The sequence below is a fragment of the Thamnophis sirtalis genome, unplaced genomic scaffold, assembly GCF_051295495.1.
Source record: "Thamnophis sirtalis isolate CommonGarterSnake01/CBP01778 unplaced genomic scaffold, rThaSir2_p1.2 scaffold_8, whole genome shotgun sequence".
Taxonomy (NCBI): domain Eukaryota; kingdom Metazoa; phylum Chordata; class Lepidosauria; order Squamata; family Natricidae; genus Thamnophis; species Thamnophis sirtalis.
Genome location: NW_028261388.1, coordinates 55494449 through 55515296, shown reverse-complemented (window position 1 = coordinate 55515296; position 20848 = coordinate 55494449). Strand labels below are relative to the sequence as shown.

The 20848-nt window shown below is 38.0% G+C and overlaps 1 protein-coding gene across 1 annotated transcript; it reads right to left on the bottom strand.

Moving 5' to 3' along the window:
* Positions 1-307: 307 nt before the first annotated feature.
* On the bottom strand, positions 308-12771 carry CRYAA (crystallin alpha A). The gene is made up of 3 exons (XM_014058701.2): positions 12482-12771; positions 10885-11007; positions 308-1364 (listed from the first exon to the last, which is right to left on the bottom strand). The coding sequence occupies exons 1-3, from the start codon at positions 12668-12670 to the stop codon at positions 1155-1157; spliced, it is 522 nt and encodes a 173-aa protein (XP_013914176.1). The 5' UTR covers positions 12671-12771; the 3' UTR covers positions 308-1154.
* Positions 12772-20848: the final 8077 nt, after the last annotated feature.

Here is a 20848-nt window from a genome sequence, read left to right as displayed (position 1 = left end):
AATACAGAAATTATGCAAGCAAAATGATGATCTTGTGTCATTTTGTTGATGTTGTTTCCTCTTTGGGGCAATGTGTATGTGATTTTGTCACATTTAGTTCATTGAATTCATTGAATGAAAAATAAATGCGACATTACTAGACTTTTTTTTAAAAAAAAGCTGGTATCTTGCTCCTTTGGCCTAGTAAGATAAATGATAAAAGATAAATTTGCAAAGTAAACAGAGGAACTGTACTGCATTTGTCTCATATTTATTTTTAAAATGCAAGCTTCTAAGGAGAATGGAAAAGAGAATGGAGGAAAAGGAGTTGCTTATTTCACATTTTCTTTATTGATTGCCACTGGCTGGAATTTCAGGTTGCATGCTAGATATCAGTAAAACAGATGGAACTATATTAGAATTACAGCAAGATTAAGGAAGGTGGCATATATACTGCTGACCAGGGACAGCTGAATACAGGTTTGAAGCTTCTGAACTGTGATGGATCCTGAAAGGCCTGCAAAGATTCTCTTTCTTGCATTAGTGGCTCTTACGATGTCACTGCTATGGATGTTGCAGAGGGATTTTTTTTTTAAAAAAAATACACTTTTAATGAAGAAAATTATAAATCCCTCCAAGTACCATGAACTCCTTCATTTCTTTTTACTTAAAAGTGGGCAGAGCAAATTTGTTGCAACTGTCTACCACTCCCCATTTCCACCACCACCACCACCCTCCTACTCAGCTAAGCACACCTCGCTCCTGCCTCTTCAATTACTTTAGAAGACAACAAATCTGTATTCTTTCATTGCATCAGCCTTCATAGGACTGATCTATGCTTTGACAGCTCATGTTGCCAATCTGGCCCTGTACTTGGGCTTGACAGATGTTATCAGATACAGCCTGAGATTTAGAACCCTTTCAGCAAGAATACAGAAGGCTCTGGAAGATACTTCATCTTCCTTGTCATCCTAACAAGGTGTGTGAAAGTGGGGGAAAGTTTAGGCTAAAGCTTCAAATCCTCTAGCTGCTCATCCAGCCCTCATTCCTTCCAAGAGAAGAATGAAAACAAAAAGAAAACCTCCTAGACGTTCACTGATATCTATGTAAGGGTGCTGTGAATGAGGCCTGAAAGGGGTGGATAGCCTGGATGCTTCAGCAGCAGGAGGTTCAAACTAAGAAGACTGAGCTGAAGTCGGCTTCTCTTCACGGGATACAGGGATGGGTCTCTCGCTATGGCCGGGCTCTGTGGCAGACTGAACCTTGGGGGCAGAGAAGGTTAGCATGCCATCAGTAGACAGAGAGCAAGTGATGGCTGATTGGTCAACAGTGGAAGGAAGACGGTATCGACGATGGAATTCACGGGAAATGTATCCATGGTCATCCTGAAGTGAGACGCAACAAAAACAAAAACAAAACAAAACTCATTGGCATTAAAGGGTGTAGTTAACAGAGTCAATTGCTCTGTAAACATCAGCTTGGTGCAGAAATGATCCAACATATAGCCCCTCCACATTGCTTTCATTCTTTCTCTCCCCTCTTCAAAGAGCAGATTGATTAATCTATGCATGATATAGCCAGTCATATATTCTATACAAAGCTGTCTCTGAAGATATCTTCATATTGTAATTGGTGCAAAATGCAATGACCTCCTTCTTGGCTAGTACCAGTCACCAGAGCACATAGCATCCATATTGCAGGTCCAGCATTGGCTACCTGAATTTTCCCAGGTGCGATCTGAAGGGCTCCTGCTGACTATAAAGCCTTAAATGTCTTGGAACCCAGGTTTTTGAAGTACCACTTTCCAAGCCAGAATCAACCCATCCTGTATGGTCATTCCAGGAGAAGTTGAAGTTCCCCACTTCCATGATGTGAGGGCCAAGATCATGTTTATAGCCCTGCTGTATAATATGGCTTCTTTTAAGAAAGCAGACTAATTGCTTCTTTAACATCACTCCTGAAGATATAAAGACAGAGCTCTTCCTGAAAACATTTGGTGGAAAAATTTTTTGGTATTACTATCATTAATTTTATTAATTTATGTAGTTTTTTTTGTTGAATTGGAGAAATCCCATTTAAATTACTGGGATCATTTTTAAAATTTACCTTTTTATTTTTATCTTACTGTGTATGTTTTAAGTATATATTTGTCCTGCAGCTGGTTGTAAATTGCCAGGAATCCCTGACAGATTCAGTGATGTACATGTGTATAAATATTGTGCTGTTTTAGACATGTTAATAAACATAATTTAAGGCTTTGGGCATTTCTACATAAAGGGACATGCAATACTTTGAAAACAACTGTAGACCTCTATGTAGATCATCCCTCTGCCTCTGTGGACTTTTCTACCTGATACTGGTGCGGAGTCTTTAAGTCACATTGAACTTACAATTCCTTCTCAAAGAGCAGGTGGAAACCATGACCAACATAACTTGTACATAGCTAATGTACAAATTGTGCCCATTCCTTCAGGCAGTTGCTCACATCTTTAGTTACTCATTCTCTAGTCATCTCAAAAATGGACTTTATGCTCTACATGGCATTTACTTTGAGGACTACTTGAAACATCAGCTTATCCAGAATATGGCACCACAATATGCCAATGGGATGTTGCTATTCCATAAGCTATACTGGCTACAAGTTGGCATCCAGGTGCAAATTCAAAATGCTAATTATGCTTTATAAAGTCATTCACGATATAAGACGTGCCTATCCAGGGAGATCAGACAAAGGAAGTGTGCTTTGAGTCTCTTTGATTAAACAGTGTGATCTATCAGGATCTCAGAAGCTACCTTTTCTGTTGTAGTGGATGAACATCCTCCTAAAGATCTGTATGGCTCCTATCTGTTAATATATTAGTGTTAGCCATGTAGTTTCAGCTTGTAAATGGTATTAAATAAATAGGTTCTCATGATGTCAATAGTGTTGAAATGCTAACCAATGTAATACGTTCTTAGCCACACTGTAGTTGAAAGCTAGAGATTCAGGGAGGAGGAAAGGAGAGTCAATGATAGCTCTATTTTGCCACTGTGGGGGAACTCTTGTACTCTCCTCCTCCTTCCAACTCTTAAGCTTCAAGATCTGCAAAACAGATATTAACTTGAGATGTCTATGGTTCCCTTCCCATTCCCATCACAAACGAGACAAAAGGAAGAAGGGGAAAACTGGCAACCTGTTTCCTCTTTCCATCTTCCTTTTGGCAGGGAGTTGGATGTGCTGCAAAATATCAGAACTTTGAAGGAGGGAGGGTAGTATTTTTGTTTTTCCTTTTCTTTTCCTTCTTTCCATTTTGAAAGTGAGAAACTGTCATAGTGAAAGCAGCAGTGACCTACAGTGACTCTGCTTATTGCCAGGAGTTTGAGCCTGACCAGCTCAAGGTTGACTCAGCCTTCCATCCTTCTGAGATTGGTAAAATGAGGACCCAGATTGCTTGGGGTGGTATGCTGACTCTGTAAACTGCTTAGAGAGGGCTGTAAAGCACTATGGAGCAGTATATAAGTCTAAATGCTAATCGCTATTGCTATAGCAGCCTGTAGCAAGACAGTGATTTTCACTCCTTATTAGTGGTGGGTTGCAAGTGGTACACCCCGGTATAGGTGGATCAGAGCCTGCCCGGAGCACCGGGTACCATTCTGGTACAGTGCTCCGGAGGGCCCACCCGCCCATGCGAGCTCCTTACCTGTCCTTTAAGACTTTGGTGCTTCCACATATGCACATGGCATGTACGGCGCCTGCACGATGCTCCGCTGAGCAGCTGGAGCGTCGCGGAGGCTTGCAGAGGCATTGCAGGCAGGTACGATGCATGAGCGTGCCATGTGTGTCCATGTGGGTGATGCCGGGCCCGTTCCAACCAGTATGGTTGGAACGGAATCCGGAACCCATCACTGACCCTTATTCTCAACTGGTAGAAGTGTGTGTGTGTGGGGGGGGGGGATCATAGATCAATTTCAAAGTATTTTGGAGGATCTAGTAAGTGAAAACTTTATTTTTTCTTCATAGCATCTTGCTGAAACTGCAGGGTACACTTTTTTTTTTCTGGAATAACTAAGTGTGGCCCAAGCCTGACATTGTATGGGCTGAAAGAGAGTGATTGACCCAAAGTCAGCTAGCTGACATTTATGGCTAAGGCAGGAATAGAAGTTACAGTCTTCTGGTTTCTAGTCTGGTGCCTTAACCAGTAGACCAAATTGGCTCACCAATTTATCCAACTGTAGTAATGTAGAAATCCCTGTGGTTAATAGAAGTAGCAAAACAAATAAGCTGTCAGATTAATTGATAATGATTGATATAGTTCTGAGATAATATAATCAGCTGTTTGAATTATCTTTCTGCTTTCCTACAAACCCCCCCCCCGAACTTTTTGCAGTTAATAAATTAGCAGCATACAGAAACAGGTAAGATGAAACAGAATTTTTGTACCTCATTTTTCTTTTTTTCTAGATTTTTACTTTATGACATAAGTACATCACCCTCATACTGCATGGGCCAACAGTGATTAAGATAGGATGTTTAGGTTCATAAAGCTGTGATTTCAAAAATTAACATATTCCATTATCCTCTTTGCAGATGAGGAACCATTACTCTTGTACTGTCTTTTCCCATTGTTACAAGCATCAAATTCATGTTGTTTCATTATTCTTTTTCATGGTTGCAATCTGTCTGAGAGAGAGATAACTGTTGATCAAAGTTTTAAGATTAAAAATGAGATTCTGTGACTTTCCCAAGATTAATCTTTCAAGTATTGACTCAAAAAGTATTACGTTCAGGGCTACAATCTTGGGGTACACATAAATGAAATATATATTTTACTTCAAGCTTGAAACAAATCATTCTATCTGGAATATTACATCACAATATTTCAAGCTGCCTGTACTTTGACAGAGCAAAATCTGAAGCAGATAAAATGTTTTGTAACCTTTATTTCCCACCACAGGATCACAAGAATAGGAGGGACATGACTTCATGTTGAGGGCTATCAACAAGCCAACTTGAGGATGATGACGAAGATGATGATAAAATAAAACAGAAAGAAAAAACACAACAAAAAAGAAAGAAAAACCAAGACAAATATAACAATATAAAATAGTTATATAGCCTTCTGCATTCATGTTTAGCCTTTGTAGTTCTTTATTCTGCATTGCCTTCCTATCGATTTAAACTTCTCCGAGAATGTAATAACATTAGCGCTAACACTTGTAATAATATTAGTTGTTCATATCATCGTCATATTTACATTGTAGTCAATACTTTAAGTTTGATAGTAATTAGTAACTTTGGTTAATTTTTATTCAATACTAGTTTAGAAAAAACCCCATAAACAAATATTTCTGTTTCCTGTTTTGGCTTCTGTTTTCTAGCCACTTATAAATTCTATTCCATATTTTATAGAAATCCGATTCTTCTCTTTCTCTGACTGTTTTGTTCCAGACATTTCATTACCCAACTAGGTAACATCTTCTGTGCTAGAAGGGAGTGGAGTTTGCTTTCTGTTAACTGTAGCTTGTCCAGGGGGCCAGGGTCCAAAGTATCATATCTGGATCCAGACTTGGCAGCTTCTAGCCCTCTGGCTAGTGCCTGGCAGACTAGTTGAGAAGGATATTGGACTAGTTGAAAAGTTACTGTATATAAACAAAGAACAAATGCACTCCCTTCAAGCACTGAAGATGTTATCTGGTCAGATAATGAAACATCTTCAAGAAAACAACCAAATTGCCATATGGAGAGATTTGTTTCATCTTTCTTCAAGTGCAATTATACCTTTCTTCCTTTGCATTGGTGAGGGGGAGCTATGCTTTTTTTTAAAAACAACAATAACTGGTTATTAGCCTGACATTCTCTAGTTAACTCACTGATGGACAGACTAAATAATTGTGTGCCCTCAAAAAGCAATGCGTATATCTTAATCTCTTGCACATTCTTTCAAATCATTTAGGAAAGAAAGGAAGGAAGGAAGGAAGGAAGGAAGGAAGGAAGGAAGGAAGGAAGGAAGGAAGGAAGGAGCATGTGCAAGCTACTGAAATGGAAAGCCACCTTATTCTGGAAATACAGACTTTTCCCATCTGACTGCCACCATTTACATTCTAAATGTAAATTATATTTACATCCTCAGTAGCAAAAAAAAGGCATGCACAGACATACCCAAGCTGATACACAAAGGCAAAGTTAATTTGCATAGAGTCTGCTGCATTTTTAAATGCACTTGGATCTCTACAAACCAACGAACACAAGAAACACACAGAGTACAATGGTAAACACCAAAAACTCAGCAAGCCATCCAAAGTTATTCCCTTTTCAATGGCATTTCAATCAAAAACTCCCAAAGAGCCATTTCCAAAGAATGTGAAGCAAGCCATCAGTGATCACCTTCAAACATTTCAGAAAATAAAAGATAGCTATGTGGAATGGCAACTGAGCTTAGGTATGCGGATACACTTTGCAAATGTTCCATTTGTCCTATTGATTGTGGGTGCCTTTCAGTGTGCTTTTGAAGTGAGGCAGGAGGGGGTGCACAGGTAAACCCACCAGTGGCTGGCCAGGTTAGGTGGTCTTAATAGGATGGACCTTATACACTTATATTAGCTTGACATTTTACTCTAGTGCACTTGAGTTCTAACTTTGACTTCTAACTTCCTCCTAAGTATTACAAATATTATGGGAACATGTCGCAAGCTTCTGCACAAGGATGGCACACGGAAGTAATGTGGGTGTAGAATACTGAAAATAGCCAAAGGACAGAATAATGTGGGCAACCTCTCAGCACTTTTTCTATCCTGTTTTTATGACTTATAGGATTCACTTCTGCATTGTATTTTTCCAAAATGTATTTCCCTGTCCTCAGCAGGGGGCTTGGACATTCAAAATGCCTATTGTAATGCTTTCTGATTTAACGAAGTTTGATTAAAAGGTATAAAATCACTGCCCAGGGCATAGCCCAGGCAGTTCAGTTTTGGTGTGCGAACACTCTGAACTCTTGATGCGTCAATAAAGCTGTTTCTCTCGCACCTTGGTAGTCTCGAGTCCTGGTCTTTCGTAAATAGATTGCTAAACCAAACCTCAATCTGCTGCTACAGAAGAGCAAGACAAGCTGCATTATACAGGTATTCTGAATCACAAATCAGCAGGAGCATGCACAGAACACACCCACGCTTTTAAGATGAGTAGCCAGACCAATATAGAATTAATTTTCTCACTGACATTTCACCTGATTTTCTTTATATGTAAACCAGCACATTCACATAATATATAAATATTTTATAAAACAACAATGGCTGCTAGTGAGGGAACGATCAGATCCCAAATGGTTTCTTTAAAATGCCAGCAGCATTGCTCCAAAACTCAATTCCCAGATCATGCTACCAACCCTAAGACGGTAGTGATAAGTTCATGTCTGGTCTATCTTGCTATAGTGGCCTAGGAAGGAAAATTCTACTGGCAAGAGGCAAGTCAATTTTTAACTGCATCACCTAAAACAGTAGAAAACACTAGAAATGTTTTCCCTTCAAATGGTCACCTTGTGTTTTATGCTTGAACCAAAGCTCATGAAGCATATACATTTTGTTTTGAGCATGAACTCTTCAAAGCAGCAGTTTTGAATTTAACATGTTCTGAACAATCCTACTAAAATATATTCAAGGCAGTGACGTGCGGTGAGGTTTATACCTGGTGAGGCTCAGCTGGGCATCCTTTTGTGAAGCAGCTCAGCAGGGCAGCGGTCGGCCTTGGCAGGGGGGGATTTGCATCGCGGGAGCAACCAAGAGCCCGGGTCTGCAGCAAAGGCGCTTGGCGGCTCCCGCGATGCAAAGTGCCCCCCCCGCTGCCCTGGCCTGCATCCGCTGCTTCTCCAAGCTCCGCCGCTGGAAGTCCCGGATCGCCTCTGGGGGAAAGCTGAGTGAGAAACAGAGCGAAGCTTCTCCGTGGCCTCCCAGCACTACGCAGAGGCTCTCACAGGAGCGCGTGCCAGCGGCCGGTGGCCCGGAGCGGCCCCGGCTGCGAGACAAGGCAGCGCTTAAAGCAGCCGCTGCCGCTGCCGCCACCACCGCCCCACCGGGCAAAGGAGGGGTGGTGGCGGCGGCAGCGGCTGCTTTAAGCGCTCCCTTGTCTCGCAGCCGGGGCTACTCCAGGCCGCCGGCCGCTGACACGTGCTCCTGCGAGAGTCTTTGCGCAGCGCCGGGAGGCCGCAGAGAAGCTTTGCTCCGCTTCTCACCCAGCCTTCCCCCAGAGGTGATCCGGGACTTCCACGCCGGAGCCTGGAGAAGCAGGCCGGGGCAGCGGGTGGGCGGCAGCATCGGGGACGGTGGGGCACTTTGCATCGCGGGAGCCGCCAAGCGCCCAGGTCTGCAGCAAAGAGCCAGCCTCCTCCTTCTCTCCCACTCCTCTCTCCTCTGAAGCACGCCCCGCCCAACATAAGCGTGCTCAAGAAGACATGATTCGCTGCTTCCAGATCAGGAGGCGGAAGAATTAGTGCCTCTTTTGCATCTGAACTTTTTTGCCTTTTAACTCTTTCTTAACTTTTAGAAGGCGAAAAATTCCTTATGGAAAGGAGGCCCCAAGTTCTCTCGCCTCCTGCTTTGGTTAACACTAAGCAGACACCAAGCCACTGTGACCTGGAATCTGGTAGCAACTATCTTGGCTTTAATTATTGTTTAAAAAATATTTAAATTTCTTTCTTTTTCCTGAGGAGACTGGTGAGGCTCCGCCTCCCTTGCCTCTAGTGACTGCACCTCCCTGATTCAAGGTCAGTCTCTGTGTGGCAAGTCCTGGGGTAGATATTTCTAACATTTCTGTACTGTATTTGAAAAAAATCCATTTCTAGATTCTCAACTCTAAGGAACTTTGCTAACTTATAAAAGCAGGGTCTTTGCAATTTATTCAGTAGTATTGCCCATCAGATAATGGAGTTCATTTTGGCACCCATTTTTTTCATAATGTGCCCTCTAAAATAAATGCCCAGGAGTGATTTTTAAGGACAAAGAATTCATTTGGCCCTAACTTCATAACTCCTTATATGAAAAATGTTCCTTTCTTTCATTTTCCCTGTCTCACACACAGTCACAGATATATGGCCCTGATACAGACTAGGATTATACTGTGGGAGTATTTTGCTTCTGACAATGATTTATATTTAGATTAAGCCAAAAGTGGGATGAAGATTTATTGATTGATTTATGAGGTGTATGTGGCAACATAATGTTTAGGTGTGGTACAATAAACCATTAATATCACAACTAGAAATGACAGACACTTAGAAACCCACAAAATACATTGCAACCCTTTAGGTGGTAATTTCGATCAATCTATTTCCAAATACAAGGAAAAAGGCACGTTTTAATGCCTTTCCAAAGACCAGCAGGATTGGGTCTTCAATTTAAATTAATAAAGTCATTCAGATCAAAAACAAAGTGCAGGACAAATTAAATTTTCTCATCTACCACACTGGACATAAAGCTAAATACTTACATAGTTTGATCTTGTTTCTTTTTTATTTCCTCTCTCTAAAAGTACTAGATTTTAAGGCCTCTAAGAAAGGGGCTGTTAATCCCATTTAGCACAGTCTTATAACTTTAAGGGAAATGATGACTTTATAGGTTCATATTTTCACATAGCAAAGTGTGAAATTCTGGATTTCCACATGAAAAGCAATATATTTCTTAGTGGGGTTTTTGTTATCTATTGAGTATTTATGTTACTTATGGCAGTATTGTCCATTGGAGAAAGACCAAAATATATAATAAAGTTAAAAAAAAGTATCATTTAAAAAATTTTCAGAACTTGAAATAGATTGTAGAGTAGTAGTATGTTAAGTCATTCGTAGCAAAAAAAATGAAGAAATAAAAATATAAACTGGTGGATCACAATATAATGAAATGAATATGTTAAAGTAGATTCTAATCCACCAAAATATATAAGATAATTTGTTTGTCTTTGTGGTCTGTGTGACCTTTTATAATTTTAATTAGATTGTTAAAGAAAATCCAAACTGTAGAAGTATAATGAGAAGAAAAAGGTGACTTGGAGGAAGATAATGAACTGTGGATATTTTCCATTTCTTCTGAAGCAGTTTGAAGATGTTTCATGGCTGTTTCCCAAAACTTCAGACTTTACAGACTGAGGACAAGCAGTTATTGGCAAGCGAGGTAGCCTAGACACGTGTCATAAATAAGCAAACTAACAATAAATAAAAGCCACTATCCATCTCTGTCTGCCATAAGTAACTCAATAGGTAACAAAAAAAACCATTAATTTTTTTTTTTGCTATGAATGACTAACATACTGTAGCTACTCCTCTACAATCTATTTCAAGATCTGAAAACTTTTTAAATAATATTACTATTTTTCTTACTCTACTATACATTTTGGTCTTTCTCCTATGGACAATGCAGCTATATTTACCTGACATTATTTGAGCACAAGCTTTTTTCTTAGAACTCCAGATTACATTTTTTATGTAGTCAAAGATCATTCTCCGATTATGTCTATTGCCTTCTAAATATGATGAGAAAAATATTTTTTTAAAAAAAACCTGTAATCAGAGTTGGAAGGAGACTTCGAGGTATTCTAGTCCAGATTTGAAATTAGTGGCATTATGGCTTCCTTTAATGGTGACAGTCCAGCTCTGTTTTAATATTTCTAGTGCAAGAGAAGTTACTACCTTTCAAGTCAGTCTATTGGATAACATTTTCCATAGGAAATGTCTATTTTTTAGCTTATAATAAACATTCCTAAAACTTCTAGCCATTGGTATTAGTCCTACAGTAACATTATCATCACTATATCTAATCATATGATCTTTCCTGGAGCAGATGCAGAATCAACCCCCTTTACCTAAACTGTTAATATTAAGTGAATGAAAACAATTTCTTTGCATTTGTAATGTAATGGAAATTTTCATTATCACTCTTCCTTACCTGTCTTTCATTGTGTTTGCCATGAATTTCCACAAAGTCCTCGATGACTTTCACACTCAAATCTTCAGGGGAGAAATGCTTTACATCCAAAAAGACAAGAAACTTGTCTCGGTCAGATCTCACCTGGAATAAAATAAAGACCACACAAACACATTCCCCCCCAAGAATTAAAATTTAAACTATTAGCAAGATTAGGTGATTAAGCTATTTTTATTCTCTTCTCTCAGATTATGTGATGATGTCCTCTGCAATACAGTTTATAAGAACAAAATATCTGAGCTTTTTAAAAGTAGCCTCGGGCTAGGGCTGGTTGGAGATGAACTGACTGGGGGGTGCTAAATACCTTACTGCAATGAATATTGAGTTGGGGAGCTTTTGTGCTAGCAAGATTTTTAAAATAATTTGTATATTGAAAATATGGTAGAAGACTACTGTTTCATATTAAACTAAAATGAATGTGTGGACAAAGTTTTTATAGTGTTTTTGTCTTTCTTCACCTTATATGAGTCTAAATGACATGATCTTTTTTTCTTGCTATTTGGAAAACCTATGAAGGTGAGAGAGTACACAGGAGGCAGGAGGCAATAGAAGTTATCCATGTTTAAGTACTATTTTAAGATTGATAATTGAAAATAACAACATTGATTTATTCAAAGCATAGGAATTAATATGCTAGATTTGGATATACATTTTGGACTTGTATATGTTCCTACAGAAAAGCTTCTTGCAATGCATTTTCTGGATTCCTTTCACTTCACATTAAGATCACAGCACCATTCACTTAGTGGTTTGGGCATTTTGTGAATAGATTTTTTTTCATTTCCATCAAATCATTTAGTACAATTTGTAATTCACTGACCTTAAATATACATACATGCATAAACACTTTAGTAATCTTAAGATTTCTCACTGATTTTTGAAAGTAACCACTTTAACATCTTGCTAGCTTGTTGACTTATATTTTACATGTTTGTAGAATATGGAACAGAAGAAAGAGTAAACAGGTGGCATTTCAAACCTGACTGTTCTGAACACATGGTCTCCGTAACACTTTATAAATGGTTGGTAGGCTATTCTTTCATATAGACCACTAAAAGCACTCTGATCATAACATGCCTAACATTTTCTGTAAAGAACAAGGTGCAGAACTAATAGTTGAACATGAATTTATTTCTAGCTATAAAGAAACCATTTGATTTGAATACAAATGTCACACACACAAACATCTGCTTTCAGCTAAGTATGTATATATGTATTCCAATCCATATTTAGCAAATATTTAAGTATATTAAGAACAAATATGCTTCTTCCTTTCAAATTATCATCACAAGACACCTGCATTACAATTTAAGTATTTGATAAGAACAACAGTCTGCTATTGTTCTTTGGCCATCTAACCTGCCTATAATATTGATAAGATTGATTAAATTCTGGAACAAGTTCAGATTATGTTGTTTGCTTTTGCAAACTATTGTAAATCCTACCACATTCTGGCCTCTAGTCAATGTTGCCAGAAATCAAAACCCTGGTGGTTTAGTGTTGCTTTTAGGAGAGATCTTTAAAATGGTTTAAATATATTGACGTATAGGGGTCTTACCTCAGAAACACCTGAGTCCAGCAAAGTACGGAAGAAAGATTGCCTGTAGTATGGGCTGATGGTAGAAGAAAACAAAGGCAGGAGATCATATTCAAAAAAACCATCTCCAAAAAAATGGTCAAAAAAGCGGCTTGGAATTAAAGGTCCAAGAGCCCGTTTGAACCAGGGATGCTGAATGGTAATATCCATGGTCTTTGCTGTGGCTGCAAGCTTAGAAGTGGGGGAAAAGACAGTGCAGTCACTTTGATGATAGTGAGGTCTTAGCTGAACCACACTGTGGGATTATAGAAAACATCCCTCTATATATACCACTTTGGCAGAATGAAGCATCAGCGGGATTTCTGGAAAGACATGATCTCATTATGAAGGTCAATCTGGTCAGCAGAAATTGTAGGGATTGACCTGGGAGTGACAGTCTCGTTAGAATCAGAGCCAGAGGGCTGGACAGTCTTCAGCATTCTCTGGAGAGAAGAGCTATTGTATTATTTACCAGCCAGCCATAACACGGTCCTTTTGCATAGGGACTCACAAGAGAACATTTTGCCAACAATACCACAGATCTTCATAATATCTTCATAAATGACTTAGATGCGGTAATAAAAGGGGAACTTACCAAATTTGCAGATGATACTAAGCTGGCAGAAATAGCTAACACCCTAGATGATAGGCTCAAGATCCAGATGGATCTTGACAGACTTGAACACTGGGCCCTATCTAACAAAATGAAATTTAATTAGATAAAAGTAAAATCTTACACTTGGGCAACAAAAATGAAACATACACATATAGATTGGGAGAAACCAGGCTTAATAGCAGTAACTGTGAGAGGGATCTTGGAATCTTAGTGGACAACCAATTAAATATGAGTTAACAGTGTGTGGTGGCAGCCAAAAAAGCCAATGCAATACTAAATTGCATTAACAGAGGGATACAATCAAGATCAAGTGAGGTACTAAAACCATTCTATAGAGTCTTAGTAAGATCACACCTAGAACACTACATCCAGTTTTAGTCACCATGCTATTAAAAAGATGTTGAGACTATAGAAAAAGTGCAGAGAAGAGCAACCAAGATGATTAGGGGGATGGAGGCTAAAACATACGATGAACGATTGGAGGAAATGGGCATGGCTAGTCTAGTGAAGAGAAGGACCAGTGGAGATATGATAGTAATGTTCCAATATTTAAGGGTCTGCCACAGAGAGGGGGGGGGGTTGTTTAAACTCTTTTCCAAAGTATCTGAAGGCCAGACAAGGAATAATGGATGGAAACTGAACAAGGAGAAATAAGAAGAAATTTTCTGACAGTGAGCGCAATCAACCTATGGAACAGCTTGCCTTCAAGAGTTGTGGGAGCTTCATCACTGGAGGCTTTCAAGAAGAGATTGGACTACCATTTGTCAGAAATGGTGTAGGGTCTCCTGCTTGGGCAGGGGTTGAACTAAATGACGGACAAGGTCCCTTCCAACTCCGTTAATCTGTTAAGATATTTGTAAATCCTACATCTCTAATTATTTTTGCCTGAGATCAAGGAGAAAAGTGATCCCCCCCCCCCCGGAAATGAATGTATTATTCAGGATTACAGATGTTTTACTTTAGACTGAAAAGAACTGAAAGAAAGCAATTGTGAGAATACATGGAGAAAAAAAAAATGACAATTTCACCTGTGGACATATTGAGCTGGATACAGCAGCTATAAATCAAGAATCCAAATTCAATTTACTTTATAAGTCAGCACCAATGTGTAAATATTCATTTTAAAATACCCCAAACATGCTGAATGTAAAATAATGATGAGTTTTTCCTACTTTTGTGTAACTGCTAGAAAAGAAGATTCTGAATGGGAATGCTAGACTGAAATGTTGCATGGTTAGTATTTGTGCATTTATCTTGGCAGTTTGGAAATTGCATCAAAACTGCCAAAATAAGCCTCCCGAAGCCATCTTATAGGGGAGATGGGCAACTTAAAAAAATAATTAAACAAAGAAATGAACAAATAAATGAATAAAATGCTTAATTTGCCCTTTGATATCCTTGAACAGCTTATTATTTGAAATATACGTATATCTGATTGGCCATATTGCATCAAATGACCATAGGCACCTAACAATATACAAATAAAAAAAAAATTAAAAAAGACAAATACTCTGACAGATCACCATATGCCATAACAAAACACCAATGCTGTGCTTATTCTGGCCCAATATCTGAGGGATAAGCCAGGTCTTAACAACCTTTTGTAAGCAAGAAAGGTTAAGCAACCTCTGTATCTTAGGCACAAGACTGTACCATAGACTAGGCACAACTACAAGAAAGTCTCACTTGTTCAGTCCTGCCAAATGACAACATTTGACCAAAGGAATCTATAGTGACCTTACCTTTTCCAATTTATTGGGATGAATAGATGTCCTAGGGCAGGGGTGTCAAACTCACGGCGTCACATTGTCTTCAAGTGATGTATCACGACTTCCCCCCCCTTCACTAAATTGGAGGTGGGCATGGCCAGCACACCACACATCCGGTTTGTGGGATGCGAGTTTGATACCCCTATCCTAAGAAGAGATCTAACCCTATTCCATACAAGTTTTTCAGAGTACTATCCAGAACCTTGAATTACACCCCAAAATAAACTATAAATCAATGCAGCTTGTGTAACAGCAGAAACTATAGGGTGTCCAAACTGTGCCCACTGCTGCATTCTAGACCATTCTAGAAGTTTCTGGGTTCTGTTCAAAGGTAGATCCATATAGAGCATATTACACTGGTCCAAGAGGGAAGTAACTACAGCATGAGTAATTGTGAGCTACACTGTTTAGTCCAAGAATAAAGCAATCTACCCTGCTTCTTGAGAAGTAATTGTGAATCCGGGGGGAGGGGGGGCGGTCTCCAATTAGTTAAGCAATTCTGTTTAGGGGAGTGCTGTCCCATTGAGAGGTAGAGATGGCAGTTCCCCAGATCCAAGGTACCCAGAGTCAGTCCATCTTGCCTGGGTTGAGTCACAGCTATTTTTTCCCCATCCAGAAAAGCAAGCATCCGAATGGGAACACTTATCTGGTCTTGGACAGTTTATTTATAAAGCTTGAAACAGAAATCACAAGAAGATTTGCAGATGCCTGCTTAAAATAACTTTTCTCCATCTAGTCCCATCACAATATTTCTTTTAAAATAGGTTAAGAGGGTTATTTAGTCTTGCAAAGTAAACCAATGGTAGTTAATGCAGTCCCAACAACCTCTGGGTTAATTTTCAGAGTGAGTTGACATGATTAGGATATTCCCATAATTTCTTAATCCCTCTGTTTAAATATCTTACCTGAACAGAATCAAAAAGATGTTCATTATGAATTTTCCAATGGAACAAAAAAAATTGATCATAAAAAAGACAGCTCTTAATTTAATCAAATAATTTTAATTTTTAAATTTCAATTACTTAATGATTTCTAGAAATGAAATCTAATGTCATAAAATATCTTTTCCCATCATAGTGGAAAAGAAGCTTCTCTCAAGCTTCTTTAGAAGTTCTTAGTATCCCTAAAATATATTTGTTTGTTTATTGTTTATTTTTCCCTGCAGGAACACAATGTATTTGAGTAGCAATCTCTTATACCATTTTTTTTTAAAAACCAATCTAGGAAGGCAGGTCAGGCTGAGAGAGTATAAGTGCCCAAGATCACCTACTGTAGTACTTAAAAGTTTATGAACCCTCCTGAATTTTCAATATTTCTTCATAAATATGATATAAAACACAATCTGTTTGCAACACAAATCCTAAAAGTGGATAAAGAGAATCCAGTTAAAGAAATGAGTCAAAAACCTCATACAGTACTTCTTCATTTGTGAGATAAGCGGAAATTCTCTGCATATTATTTTTACATATCTAAAATTATTGAGATTCATTTTACTGTATAATTTGCTTCGCATCAAAGTTAAAAATGGGCTCTTTTTACAAAGGCTGATTTTTTTTTCAAAAGAATTTATATAATATCAACAGTCTGCTGGATGCTGTCAAAGAGGCTTAGAAAGCTATGAGCAAGCCCCTTTTTCACCTCAGAGCCCAAGTCATGAACATTGAACAAATCCCATCAGTGCTTGGGGTATATAATAGCATTGTTGCTAAATCAATGGTGAATTGTATTGCTAATCCCTGGCGCTCATTCAGCCAAGCTCAGCAAGTTTCAGCCACATAACGCACCAATACCTTCACCAATGTATTTATAGGGTAGAAGTGATACTCAGCATCTCAAATCCATAAACTTTCAGGACAAACGAACAGAAGGAAACAAAACCAAGATTATGAAGAGTGCATTGATAGCCATTCTACTTCCTGCTCAAGAACAGGCCAAAAGTCATTTTCCTCTTATTGAGTTACTAATTGTTTAAATCCAGTGTTGAAATATGGACAGAAACTGGCTCCACTAAGTTTGTATTATGCCAAAGTATAAAATGTGGCATTCTTGCTTGCCCCTCTGCACCACTCTCCAAATGTGGATTCTAACTTAACCAGCAGATAGGCAAAGTAGCAAGAATTTAGTCTAACATACCTGATGAACAAGTTTGCGTGCAGTTTATCTAGTGGTCCAACTTTGATGATAAATGACCTGTTGGATTTTTGCAGTCTTAGCTTTACTGAACTCTATAACATCTGAATTTTCATGGCATCCTAACAGATTGTTTTTTCTAAACTATTTCCAAAGTTATAGATGATTGAATAAAGGAAAAAGAGTTGACAAAATGAAATGGAACAATCAAACTATGTTATTTTTTAAATTTTCATCCAGTGCTTCACAATAACATCTCTATCAATCTACTTGTGTCTAATTATAAATTACCCACACACAGTAATTTTAAGTACTGTAGTACTGAAATTATGTTTCTTTGTCTGTTTTCTGTTCTGTTGTGTGGTTATATATTTCATCTTCGTAGTTTATCTATAAACTGCACAAAAGCCTTTTCAAGAAAGGAATAAGCTAAAATGCTTGTTAACAAACCAATTAAACAAGATGATCGTTGCTCTCACAGCCAGCAGTCTTAAGAATAAACAGATTTGAGATCCTAAGTAATCCCTCCCTTTGGTGTTCATTTCCACCCATCTCTGAATTAACTACTCTAGTAAAACGATCATGAATGAGAATTGGATAGTGAATCTTGCGGCCTGCCACACTGTAATATTTCTCATATATTTCTCATATAACAAACTACACTTCACCATTTATACAGAAAACATACATGCAGTACTACTCTAGCAATTTATAGCACTGTGCATTAACAAAAACAGATTTTATATCACTATAGCTTGGATTCTACAAGTTGCTAGCACAGAAAATTTACACATTGGTTACAGGTTATGTTAAGATGATGTCTTTCTAATATCTCTCTAAAGTGTCTCATAACTATTTGCTATCCCAAATAAGTGTTGGATAACCCTTTAAACATCAAGATGTATGCTTTAACTTAAGAAGCACAAGCATATTGAAATTCCTCCACTTCTCAGGAAAGTTCTGAAAAAGCAAACAACCCAGAAAGAGGTGGGGGAAATGGGTGAGGGGGGGGGCGCTTCTGGTAGCTGCAATAATATTGGATCATTGTGAATTTTCTTTTAATTTTGTCTGCTGCTTATAGCTTGTTGGAATGGAGCAGCACAGAAATACCACAATAAATATAATGGAATGGAAAAGATGATGTTGAATAAAAGGTTCTAAAAGATTTGTCAGTTTTATTCTCTTTCTCAAAAGAACAGAACTTACCTTGAAAATAACACTCTAATAATACTATCATCTGCTGTAAATGTTGTGCCCAAATGTTTAACACAGCTGCTGCTTCTGTTTACAGAATCAGAGATTTCACATGACACAGCTTTTTTCCTCTTTATTTCTACACACTGGAGCTCAGATAATCTTTCTAGTGTATACACAGCACAGCAGAAGTAATGTGCATTCTTCAGCTGAAATAACAACCTGCTTCATGCCCATCCAACCTCTTTTTGTGCAGATTATGGACCGGATGGTGGAGCTGGCTTTCTCTTCTGGGAAACTTTCACAATCCAATGTTTCCCATAGCAGAGAATTTGTAAATCCTGGTCCTTTCTTTTATCTAAACAGATAGGGGATCTTTGTGTCATATTAGATACAGCTTGCTTTCATGATTCAAAAGATGAGGTGGCATTAGGTATTAACGGTAGCACAAATGTACATGGCACTGAATTACACTTCCCACCATCACTGAAGCCTACCCTGCTTTCTCTATAGGTTATGAATTTGTACACATAAAATAATGCTGATATTAAGCATGGGTACAATTCACTTACAATTCGTTGTTCACACTAAACTTTCAAGTTACTTGCTAAACAATTTTAAATCCTGTGCTATAAAATAGCTTACTTGTACAACATGCTAATTTATAGTGCAATTTGCTTGGCTATGGTTTAGTGGTAGGCACCTAACCAGTCAGCATACTAATGATTGAAAAAATTGTGCCTTGTAAGAGAAGTATTGCTATAACTCTCCAGATTTTATTGGACTTCATTTTCATTAGCCTTAGCCAACATAGCCAAACAGCATGGGAATATGGACATTTTATTCCCCGCTTCTACTAATGGAATGCATGAAGATTAGTAAATAAAGGCAAATTACTGTATAAGAAATAAGTATGATGACACAAGACCCCTTCTCCATAGGAAATATTTATGAAGACTCCAACGATCCTAGTGAGACTTATGTGCAAAATGCCTTTTTGATGGGCTCTCCTATGGTAACAGTATCAGCAGTATAGTTTTGCTTCTTCTCTAAGAGTTGGTCTTGTATGACTAATACAAGTGGCAACTGCAGCAATTTCATTAAAGCTAACTACCTTTTTGCATCCTCCATGATTATTCAGACAAGAGTTATTCTGTGCATAAAGAGAGAATGGCAACTTATCCCTCTATCAACAGTGGAGAAAACAATGTAGTTTTGAAAGAAGGAAAAGGTTAAACAAGAACAAATAATTTTTGCTGATACAAGAGAAGGGTGTTGCTTTACTGTTGTGTAGAACAGTGTTCAGTAATGAACTGGTATTATATTTTTCATCTGGCCTGTTTTATATTTGATGTATTCATGGTGGTAGACATACCTAATGCACCAGCCTATTTTCTCCACAACTCTATTAAAATGGGTTGGGTCAAGAAAAAGTGACATACATAATTCATTCTTCTGGTTTTAGGTCAACACCTTAATCATTATACCAAACCTAATGAATACCAGCCTATTTGGGAAAAAGTAGAAAAAAATCTGGCCAAAAATTATGTTTCTATTTTTTAAACCCACCCTGAAGAAAAATGCTTTACTTCATAAAATGTAGAATAATTTTACTTTAGAGCCACTTTGATGTGTGGCAAGGCAATCAGGCTAAAAACAGAGAAACTGAGTTCTAGACCTGCTTTGGGCATGAAATCAGCTGGGGGATCTTGAGCGATTTATTTTCTCTCAGCCTAAGAAACAGCCAGTGGCAAACCAATTCTACAAAACTTGCCAAGAAAATTGCTGGGGTTTGTCCAGGCAGTCTGTGATAAATGGGCATGGCTGAATGGAAGTTAAACATGTTTTTGCTTTACAATAAAATATGGATTATCCTGAGCATAGCCAATCTGAACAACAAAGTTGTTGAAGTGGAAAGACAGATCTTAATTGATAAATATTGGGAATTTCACTGTAATAAAGACATAAAATGATATAGATATACTGAACAACACAAACTGCATTTTCTTTAGTTTTGCTATTACATTGCATAAATGCTTGCGTTTACCAATGTAAAAGCTATTTTGTTCGATGACTGATAGCTGAACTTATCTATCTCTACCTCAGATAAGTTCAGCTATCAGTCATCTCTTCTTAGCTTGTGAATTCACCTAATGGCTGAATCTGACCATCATATTAAGTGAACTACAGGTCATTTTATAAATGGTTTACTGAAGGAGTAGACTGGTTCTCACACTGTCCTAATCTGTGCAAATGAGAACAGTTGGGTTCACTGTTCTAAACCAAACAAAATTGGAAGATGCTTTGGATGTGCAATTGCCCAATTCATTCTGGTCACCTTTCTTGTTAAGATAATCGTGAAGGAGGGAAAGGCTACACATGAAAGAGAATCTCCTATGATACAAAGGTATAGTTCTGTTCATTTGCCATCGTGATATTCACATCTGCATTGTCTATTCAGGTCAGTTTATCTGAAATACCAAATTTAGAAATATTTTTGGCCATATTCCCAAATTTATATTCAACATTTTATTCTAACCAATTTTGGCAAATATTTTTGTTGCCTTTAAACGGAAATTATAAATATAATATATATTTGATACATAAATATAATATATTATCAAATGAAATCCAGCCAAT

Excerpts from the sequence above, each read along its gene's own strand:
- CRYAA (XM_014058701.2), bottom strand. The coding sequence starts at position 12,670 with ATGGATATTACCATTCAGCATCCCTGGTTCAAACGGGCTCTTGGACCT. Across the intron at positions 11,008-12,481 it reads TGGACTCAGGTGTTTCTGAG|GTGAGATCTGACCGAGACAA; the intron begins GTAAGACCCCTA and ends ATTTTATTCCAG. Across the intron at positions 1,365-10,884 it reads GCAAACACAATGAAAGACAG|GATGACCATGGATACATTTC; the intron begins GTAAGGAAGAGT and ends GTCTCACTTCAG.